Raw genomic sequence first — 15,193 nt, 5'->3', positions numbered from 1 at the left:
CATACTGATACACACACACACACTCTGACACACACATACTGATACACACACACACTCTGACACACACATACTGATACACACACACACTATGACACACACATACTGATACACACACATACTGATACACACACACACTCTGACACACACACACTCTGACACACACATACTGATACACACACATACTGATACACAAACATACTCTGACACACACACACTCTGACACACACATACTGATACACACACATACTCTGACACACACATACTGATACACACACACACACTCTGACACACACATACTGATACACACACACACTGATACACACACATACTGATACACACACACACTGATACACACACATACTGATACACACACACTCTGACACACACATACTGATACACACACACACTCTGACACACATACTGATACACACACATACTGATACACACACACACACTCTGACACACACATACTGATACACACACACACTAATACACACACATACTCTGACACACACATACTGATACACACACATACTCTGACACACACATACTCTGACACACATACTGATACACACACATACTGATACACACACACACACACTCTGACACACACATACTGATACACACACATACTCTGACACACACATACTGATACACACACATACTGATACACACACATACTCTGACACACACATACTGATACACACACATACTGATACACACACATACTCTGACACACACATACTGATACACACACATACTGATACACACACATACTCTGACACACACATACTGATACACACACATACTCTGACACACACATACTGATACACACACATACTCTGACACACACATACTGATACACACACATACTGATACACACACACACTCTGACACACACACACTCTGACACACACATACTGATACACACACATACTCTGACACACACATACTGATACACACACACACTCTGACACACACATACTGATACACACACATACTCTGACACACATACTGATACACACACATACTCTGACACACACATACTGATACACACACACACACACTCTGACACACACATACTGATACACACACACACTCTGACACACACATACTGATACACACACACACTCTGACACACACATACTGATACACACACATACTGATACACACACACACTCTGACACACACATACTGATACACACACACACACACTCTGACACACACATACTGATACACACACATACTCTGACATACACATACTGATACACACACATACTGATACACACACACACACTCTGACACACACATACTGATACACACACACACACACTCTGACACACACACTGATACACACACACACTCTGACACACACACACTCTGACACACACATACTGATACACACACATACTCTGACACACACATACTGATACACACACATACTGATACACACACACACTCTGACACACACATACTGATACACACACACACACACTCTGACACACACATACTGATACACACACATACTCTGACACACACATACTGATACACACACATACTGATACACACACATACTCTGACACACACATACTGATACACACACATACTCTGACACACACATACTGATACACACACATACTGATACACACACACACTCTGACACACACATACTGATACACACACAAACTGATACACACACATACTGATACACACACATACTCTGACACACACATACTGATACACACACACACTCTGACACACACATACTGATACACACACATACTGATACACACACATACTCTGACACACACATACTGATACACACACATACTGATACACACACACACTCTGACACACACATACTGATATACACACATACTCTGACACACACATACTGATACACAGACATACTGATACACACACACACACTCTGACACACACATACTGATACACACACACACTGATACACACACATACTGATACACACACACACTGATACACACACATACTGATACACACACACACTGACACACACATACTGATACACACACACACTCTGACACACATACTGATACACACACATACTGATACACACACACACACTCTGACACACACATACTGATACACACACACACTGATACACACACTCTGACACACACATACTGATACACACACATACGGATACACACACACACTCTGACACACACATACTGATACACACACACACACACATACTGATACACACACATACTGATACACACACACACTGACACACACATACTGATACACACACACACACTGACACACATACTGATACACACACATACTGATACACACACATACTGATACACACACACACTCTGACACACATATACTGATACACACACATACTGATACACACACACACTCTGACACACACATACTGATACACAAACACACTGACACACATACTGATACACACACATACTGATTCACACACATACTCTGACACACATACTGATACACACACATACTGATACACACACACACTGACACACACATACTGATACACACACATACTGATACACACACATACTGATACACACACATACTCTGACATACACATACTGATACACACACATACTGATACACACACACACACTCTGACACACACATACTGATACACACACACACACACTCTGACACACACATACTGATACACACACACACTATGACACACACATACTGATACACACACACACTCTGACACACACACACTCTGACACACACATACTGATACACACACACACTCTGACACACACATACTGATACACACACATACTGATACACACACACACTCTGACACACACATACTGATACACACACACACACACTCTGACACACACATACTGATACACACACATACTCTGACACACACATACTGATACACACACATACTGATACACACACATACTCTGACACACACATACTGATACACACACATACTCTGACACACACATACTGATACACACACATACTGATACACACACACACTCTGACACACACATACTGATACACACACAAACTGATACACACACATACTGATACACACACATACTCTGACACACACATACTGATACACACACACACTCTGACACACACATACTGATACACACACATACTGATACACACACATACTCTGACACACACATACTGATACACACACATACTGATACACACACACACTCTGACACACACATACTGATATACACACATACTCTGACACACACATACTGATACACAGACATACTGATACACACACACACACTCTGACACACACATACTGATACACACACACACTGATACACACACATACTGATACACACACACACTGATACACACACATACTGATACACACACACACTGACACACACATACTGATACACACACACACTCTGACACACATACTGATACACACACATACTGATACACACACACACACTCTGACACACACATACTGATACACACACACACTGATACACACACTCTGACACACACATACTGATACACACACATACGGATACACACACACACTCTGACACACACATACTGATACACACACACACACACATACTGATACACACACATACTGATACACACACACACTGACACACACATACTGATACACACACACACACTGACACACATACTGATACACACACATACTGATACACACACATACTGATACACACACACACTCTGACACACATATACTGATACACACACACACTCTGACACACACATACTGATACACAAACACACTGACACACATACTGATACACACACATACTGATACACACACATACTCTGACACACATACTGATACACACACATACTGATACACACACACACTGACACACACATACTGATACACACACATACTGATACACACACATACTGATACACACACATACTCTGACACACACATACTGATACACACACACACTCTGACACACACATACTGATACACACACATACTGATACACACACATACTCTGACACACACATACTGATACACACACATACTCTGACACACACATACTGATACACACACATACTGATACACACACACACTGACACACACATACTGATATACACACATACTCTTACACACACATACTGATACACAGACATACTGATACACACACACACACTCTGACACACACATACTGATACACACACACACTGATACACACACATACTGATACACACACACACTGATACACACACATACTGATACACACACACACTCTGACACACACATACTGATACACACACACACTCTGACACACATACTGATACACACACATACTGATACACACACACACACTCTGACACACATACTGATACACACACACACTGATACACACACTCTGACACACACATACTGATACACACACATACGGATACACACACACACTGACACACACATACTGATACACACACATACGGATACACACACACACTGACACACACATACTGATACACACACATACTGATACACACACACACTCTGACACACACATACTGATACACACACACACACTGACACACATACTGATACACACACATACTGATACACACACATACTGATACACACACACACTCTGACACACACATACTGATACACACACATACTGATACACACACACACTCTGACACACACATACTGATACACACACACACACTGACACACATACTGATACACACACATACTGATACACACACATACTCTGACACACACATACTGATACACACAGATACTGATACACACACACTGATATACACACATACTGATACACACACACACTGATATACACACATACTGATACACACACACTGATACACACACACACTCTGACACACACACACTGATACACACACACACTCTGACACACACACTGATACACACACACACTGATATACACACATACTGATACACACACATACTGATACACACACATACTGATACACACACACACTCTGACACACACATACTGATATACACACATACTCTGACACACACATACTGATACACAGACATACTGATACACACACACACACTGACACACACATACTGATACACACACACTCTGACACACACATACTGATACACAGACATACTGATACACACACACACACTCTGACACACACATACTGATACACACACACACACTGATACACACACTCTGACACACACATACTGATACACACACATACGGATACACACACACTCTGACACACACATACTGATACACACACACACTCTGACACACACATACTGATACACACACATACTGATACACACACACACTCTGACACACACATACTGATACACACACACACACTGACACACATACTGATACACACACATACTGATACACACACATACTGATACACACACATACTGATACACACACACACTCTGACACACATACTGATACACACACATACTCTGACACACACATACTGATACACACACATACTGATACACACACACACTGATATACACACATACTGATACACACACACACTGATATACACACATACTGATACACACACACTGATACACACACACTCTGACACACACACTGATACACACACACACTCTGACACACACATACTGATACACACACATACTGATACACACACACACTCTGACACACACACACTGATACACACACACACACTCTGACACACACACTGATACACACACACACTGATATACACACATACTGATACACACATACTGATACACACACATACTGATACACACACATACTGATACACACACACACTCTGACACACACATACTGACACACACACACACTGATACACACACTGATAAACACAGATACTGATACACACACACACACATACTGATACACACACATACTCTGACACACACATACTGATATACACACATACTGATACACACACATACTGATACACACACATACTGATACACACACACATACTGATACACACACACACTGATATACACACACACTGATACACACACTGATAAACACAGATACTGATACACACACACACACACACATACTGATACACACACATACTCTGACACACACATACTGATACACACAGATACTGATACACACACACTGATATACACACATACTGATACACACACACACTGATATACACACATACTGATACACACACACTGATACACACACACACTCTGACACACACACACTGATACACACACACACTCTGACACACACACTGATACACACACACACTGATATACACACATACTGATACACACACATACTGATACACACACACACTCTGACACACACATACTGACACACACACACACTGATACACACACTGATAAACACAGATACTGATACACACACACACACACATACTGATACACACACATACTGATACACACACATACTGATACACACACACACTGATATACACACACACTGATACACACACTGATAAACACAGATACTGATACACACACACACACACACATACTGATACACACACATACTCTGACACACACATACTGATACACACAGATACTGATACACACACACTGATATACACACATACTGATACACACACACACTGATATACACACATACTGATACACACACACTGATACACACACACACTCTGACACACACACACTGATACACACACACACTCTGACACACACACTGATACACACACACACTGATATACACACATACTGATACACACACATACTGATACACACACATACTGATACACACACACACACTCTGACACACACACACTGATACACACACACACTCTGACACACATACTGATACACACACACACTGATATACACACACACTGATACACACACTGATAAACACAGATACTGATACACACACACACACACACATACTGATACACACACACACTCTGACACACACATACTGATACACACACACACTGATACACACACACACTCTGACACACACATACTGATACACACACACACTCTGACACACATACTGATACACACACATACTGATACACACACACACTCTGACACACACATACTGATACACACACACACTGATACACACACACACTCTGACACACATACTGATACACACACACACTCTGACACACACATACTGATACACACACATACTGATACACACACACACACTGACACACATACTGATACACACACATACTGATACACACACATACTGATACACACACATACTCTGACACACACATACTGATACACACACATACTGATACACACACATACTCTGACACACACATACTGATACACACACATACTCTGACACACACATACTGATACACACACATACTGATACACACACACACTCTGACACACACATACTGATACACACACACACACTCTGACACACACATACTGATACACACACATACTCTGACATACACATACTGATACACACACATACTGATACACACACACACACTCTGACACACACATACTGATACACACACACACACACTCTGACACACACATACTGATACACACACACACTCTGACACACACATACTGATACACACACATACTGATACACACACACACTCTGACACACACATACTGATACACACACACACACACTCTGACACACACATACTGATACACACATACTCTGACACACACATACTGATACACACACATACTGATACACACACACACTCTGACACACACATACTGATACACACACATACTGATACACACACATACTGATACACACACATACTCTGACACACACATACTGATACACACACATACTGATACACACACACACTCTGACACACACATACTGATATACACACATACTCTGACACACACATACTGATACACACACACTCTGACACACACATACTGATACACACACATACTGATACACACACACACTCTGACACACACATACTGATACACACACACACTCTGACACACACATACTGATACACACACACACTGACACACACATACTGATACACACACATACTGATACACACATACTGATACACACACACACACTGACACACATACTGATACACACACATACTGATACACACACATACTGATACACACACATACTGATACACACACACACTCTGACACACATATACTGATACACACACATACTCTGACACACACATACTGATACACACAGATACTGATACACACACACACTGATATACACACATACTGATACACACACACACTGATATACACACATACTGATACACACACACTGATACACACACACACTCTGACACACACACACTGATACACACACACACACACACTCTGACACACACACACACTGATACACACACACACACACTCTGACACACACACTGATACACACACACACTGATATACACACATACTGATACACACACATACTGATACACACACATACTGATACACACACACATACTGATACACACACACACTGATATACACACACACTGATACACACACTGATAAACACAGATACTGATACACACACACACATACTGATACACACACACACTCTGACACACACATACTGATACACACACACACTGATACACACACACACTCTGACACACACATACTGATACACACACACACTCTGACACACACATACTGATACACACACATACTGATACACACACACACTCTGACACACACATACTGATACACACACATACTGATACACACACACACTGACACACACATACTGATACACACACACACACTGACACACATACTGATACACACACACACTCTGACACACATATACTGATACACACACATACTCTGACACACACATACTGATACACACAGATACTGATACACACACACACTGATATACACACATACTGATACACACACACACTGATATACACACATACTGATACACACACACTGATACACACACACACTCTGACACACACACACTGATACACACACACACTCTGACACACACACACTGATACACACACACACACTCTGACACACACACTGATACACACACACACTGATATACACACATACTGATACACACACATACTGATACACACACATATACTGATACACACACACACTGATACACACACTGATAAACACAGATACTGATACACACACACACACATACTGATACACACACACACTCTGACACACACATACTGATACACACACACACTGATACACACACACACTCTGACACACACATACTGATACACACACACACTCTGACACACACATACTGATACACACACATACTGATACACACACACACTCTGACACACACATACTGATACACACACACACACACTGACACACATACTGATACACACACATACTGATACACACACATACTGATACACACACACACTCTGACACACACATACTGATACACACACATACTGATACACACACATACTGATACACACACACACTCTGACACACACACACTGACACACATACTGATACACACACATACTGATACACACATACTGATACACACACATACTCTGACACACACATACTCTGACACACACATACTGATACACACACACACTGATATACACACATACTGATACACACACACACTGATATACACACATACTGATACACACACATACTGATACACACACACACACTCTGACACACACATACTGATACACACACACACTGATACACACACTCTGACACACACATACTGATACACACACATACGGATACACACACACACTCTGACACACACATACTGATACACACACACACTCTGACACACACATACTGATACACACACACACTCTGACACACACATACTGATACACACACACACACTGACACACATACTGATACACACACATACTGATACACACACATACTGATACACACACACACTCTGACACACATATACTGATACACACACATACTCTGACACACACATACTGATACACACAGATACTGATACACACACACACTGATATACACACATACTGATACACACACACACTGATATACACACATACTGATACACACACACTGATACACACACACACTCTGACACACACACACTGATACACACACACACTCTGACACACACACACTGATACACACACACACACACTCTGACACACACACTGATACACACACACACTGATATACACACATACTGATACACACACATACTGATACACACACATACTGATACACACACACATACTGATACACACACACACACTGATATACACACACACTGATACACACACTGATAAACACAGATACTGATACACACACACACATACTGATACACACACACACTCTGACACACACATACTGATACACACACACACTGATACACACACACACTCTGACACACACATACTGATACACACACACACTCTGACACACACATACTGATACACACACATACTGATACACACACACACTCTGACACACACATTCTGATACACACACACACACTGACACACATACTGATACACACACATACTGATACACACACATACTGATACACACACACACTCTGACACACACATACTGATACACACACATACTCTGACACACACACACTGACACACATACTGATACACACACATACTGATACACACACATACTGATACACACACATACTCTGACACACACATACTCTGACACACACATACTGATACACACACACACTGATACACACATACTGATACACACACACACTGATATACACACATACTGATACACACACACACTGATACACACACACACTCTGACACACACACACACTCTGACACACACATACTGATACACACACATACTGATACACACACACACTCTGACACACACACACTGATACACACACACTGATATACACACATACTGATACACACACATACTGATACACACACACACTCTGACACACACATACTGATACACACACTGATAAACACAGATACTGATACACACACACACACATACTGATACACACACATACTGATACACACACACATACTGATACACACACACACTGATATACACACACACTGATACACACACTGATAAACACAGATACTGATACACACACACACACACACACACACACACACACATACTGATACACACACACACTCTGACACACACATACTGATACACACACATACTGATACACACACACACTCTGACACACACATACTGATACACACACACACACTCTGACACACACATACTGATACACACACATACTGATACACACACACACTGATACACACACTGATAAACACAGATACTGATACACACACACACACACACACATACTGATACACACACATACTCTGACACACATACTGATACACACACATACTCTGACACACACATACTGATATACACACATACTGATACACACACATACTGATACACACAGATACTGATACACACACACACTGATACACACACTGATAAACACAGATACTGATACACACACACACACACACACATACTGATACACACACACACTGATACACACACTGATAAACACAGATACTGATACACACACACACACACACACACATACTGATACACACACATACTCTGACACACATACTGATACACACACATACTCTGACACACATACTGATACACACACATACTCTGACACACACATACTGATACACACACATACTGATACACACACATACTGATACACACACACTCTGACACACACATATACTGATACACACACACTCTGACACACATACTGATACACACACATACTCTGACACACACGTACTGATACACACACGTACTGATACACACACGTACTGATACACACACACTCTGACACACACATACTGATACACACACACACTGATATACACACATACTGATACACACACACACTCTGACACACATATACTGATACACACACACACTCTGACACACACACACTGATACACACACATACTGATACACACACACACTGTGACACACACATACTGATACACACACATACTGATACACACACACACTGATATACACACATACTGATACACACACACACTGATATACACACACACTCTGACACACACATACTGATACACACACACACTGATATACACACATACTGATACACACACACACTGATATACACACACACTCTGACACACACATACTGATACACACACACTGATATATACAGAATACTGACTGAATGTTGATCTGATGGAATTATAAATATGTTTTTCTCATAATAAACACTGATGTTAAGAATTAATGCCTGTTTGTTTATTAGTGTGTGTGTGTGTGTGTGTGTGTGTGTGTGTGTGTGTGTGTATTTCCTACCTCTCCTCACTCCTTTTTAAGTTTCTCCTGTGTGAGGAGGCGGGGCTTAAAGGCGAGTCCTGGCCCGTTTTGCCCAGTGAGTGCCTGCGACTGCGGCGTCTCTCTAACCCCTGACCCTTAATCCTGCCGGCTGTGGACCTGAGGTTTCCATAGAAACCAGTGGGCAGGGCCTGACCATCATCATCACCATCCTCATGCCGAAGTGTTACCTGGAGGATTAATAGGAAAATTAAATGTGTCTAAAGATTACGAAATATAATTCTTCTGTTTTTGCTGAATGTGAAGAATGTAAACAATGAGATGATCGAGAGCTGTGAAGAAAAATCCCAAAACACCGATCAGTGACATCACCAACAACCTCCACAGGTCAGGGTGAAGGTCTCATACTCCACCATGAACAAGACTACCACAAACTTCTCATCATCAGTAAGACTCAGAAGATCAGATTGGAGTTCAGAAAGAGGTACAGAGATGATCCACAAAAGCTCTGGAACTGTGATGAAGCTCTAGCAAAGTGATGGCCAGACCATCAAGTGTGGAGGAATGAATGATCTGCTCATGGTCCAGAACATAGAAGCTGAGCTGGGAAACATGGGGGTGGTGGTGTCATGGCTTTGGGCTTCATGGTTGCTTCTGGAACATTCTCACTGATCTTCACTGATTGATGATGGAGCTGATGAAGGTATCAGCTGAATGAAGTCAGACGTCTACAGAAACACTCTGTCTGATCTTCTACAGAAAAATGAGTGGAGACTAATCAGGAGGAACTTCATCCTGGAGCAAGACAACCATCCAAAACACACTGACGCACAACACAGGACCATTGGGGGGAAGTGTGTGTGTGTGTGTGTGTGTGTGTGTGTGCATGGTACCTCGTAGATTCTGATCTGCTCCCGGAGTTCAGGGTCAGTGCTCCTATGTGTGCTGTAGCGTGAGGTCATGTGTTCGATGCCTTGCTCCTCGAGAACATCCACCAGGTCATAGAACGAATCCTGATCAGGCAGAGCTGCTAGAATCTACACACAGACAGAGTGTGTGAGGGTGAGCGAGTGTGTGTGTGTGTGTGTGTAAGAGTGTGTGTTAAGATGTGAGGGTGTGTGTGTGTGTGTGTGTGTGTGTGTGTGTGTTAGGATGTGAGGGTTTGTGTGTGTGTGTGTACCTTGTTAATAAGGGACATGGTGTACATCAGCAGCTCCGTGTCCACTCCGTCTTTCTCGTTTAATATCTCCATGACGTTGGACCACTGTTTCTGTCCTAATCAATCAATCAATCAATTAACCAAAATATTGTGCATTGAACCTATTGTGTGTGTGTGTGTGTGTGTGTGTGTATTACCTCTCTTTGCATCAACAGCACTGATGGCTTGAATGAGCAGCACAGCATTGGACTCTGAATATTCCACAAACACCAGCAGGAGCTTCAGAGCTGTTTTTACCACCAGACGGAACTGTAAAGGAACAGAGTGTCCAGAACACACAGAGTTCTACTGCTGACCATCAGAGAGGCAAAACATCATCAGGTAGTACTGGAGTACTACCTACTCATAACTCCAACACTAAGGTCCAGGCAGACAGACAGACAGACAGGCAGGCAGACAGACAGATAGACAGACAGATATACAGACAGGCAGACAGATAGATAGATAGACAGACAGACAGATATATAGATAGACAGACAAACAGGCAGATAGACAGACAGATAGATAGATAGACAGACAGACAGATAGATAGACAGACAGACAGATATATAGATAGACAGACAAACAGGCAGATAGACAGACAGACAGTGAGACAGCAGTCTCTGCTGACTCACGACTGTGCAGCAATGCACAGCTCCAACCACATCGTCAAGTTCACTGATGACACGACCGTGGTGGGTCTCATCAGTAAGAACGAGTCAGCATACAGAGAGGAGGTGCAACATCTAACAGCCTGGTGCAGAGCCAACAACCTCTCCCTGAACATCGACAAGACAAAAGAGATGGTTGTTGACTTCAGGAGAGCACAGAGTGACCATTCTCCACTGAACATCGATGGATCCTCTGTGGAGATCGTCAAGAGCATCAAATTCCTTGGTGTCCATCTGGCGGAGAACTTCACCTGGTCACTCAACACCAGCTCCATCACCAGGAAAGCCCAGCAGCACCTCTACTTCCTGTGGAGGCTGAGGAAAGCCCATCTCCCTCCCCCCATCCTGACTGTGTTCTACAGAGGGACCATGGAGAGCGTCCTGAGCAGCTGCATCACTGCCTGGTTTGGGAACTGGACCGTCTCAGATCACAAGACCCTTCAGGGGACAGTGAGGACAGACACACACCCCTCACACACCCCACACACCCCACACACCCCACACACCCCTCACACACACTCTTACACACCCCACACACCCCTCACACACACTCTTACACACCCCACACACCCCTCACACACACTCTTACACACCCCACACACCCCTCACACACACTCTTACACACCCCACACACCCCTCACACACACTCTTACACACCCCACACACCCCACACACAAACTCTTACACACCCCACACACCCCTCACACACACTCTTACACACCCCACACACCCCTCACACACCCTCTTACACACCCCACACACCCCTCACACACACTCTTACACACCACACACACCCCTCACACACACTCTTACACACCCCACACACCCCACACACCCCTCACACACACTCTTACACACCCCTCACACACACTCTTACACACCCCACACACCCCTCACACACACTCTTACACACCCCACACACCCCTC

The 15,193-nt window shown here is 42.7% G+C and overlaps 1 protein-coding gene across 8 annotated transcripts in view; it reads right to left on the bottom strand.

Annotated features, from left to right (window-relative positions):
- The window catches only part of fhod3a (formin homology 2 domain containing 3a), a 107,184-nt gene that overhangs the window by 57,200 nt on the left and 34,791 nt on the right, over positions 1–15,193 (bottom strand). For all 8 annotated transcript variants that reach the window (XR_009206543.1, XM_058408440.1, XM_058408438.1 and 5 more), the window contains exons 7-10: positions 13,754–13,865; positions 13,578–13,672; positions 13,291–13,434; positions 12,419–12,627 (exon numbers count right to left, since the gene is read on the bottom strand). Coding sequence is in view for 7 of the 8 variants with exons in the window: in XM_058408440.1 (XP_058264423.1) it covers positions 12,419–12,627; positions 13,291–13,434; positions 13,578–13,672; positions 13,754–13,865 (560 nt within the window). In the remaining variant the exon portion in view is untranslated. The remainder of the gene's footprint in view (positions 1–12,418; positions 12,628–13,290; positions 13,435–13,577; positions 13,673–13,753; positions 13,866–15,193) is intronic.

This window comes from Hemibagrus wyckioides, linkage group LG14, assembly GCF_019097595.1.
Source record: "Hemibagrus wyckioides isolate EC202008001 linkage group LG14, SWU_Hwy_1.0, whole genome shotgun sequence".
Classification (NCBI taxonomy): Eukaryota; Metazoa; Chordata; class Actinopteri; order Siluriformes; family Bagridae; genus Hemibagrus; species Hemibagrus wyckioides.
The sequence above is the reverse complement of the archived record's forward strand: the minus strand, read 5'-3'. Positions and strand labels throughout refer to the sequence as shown.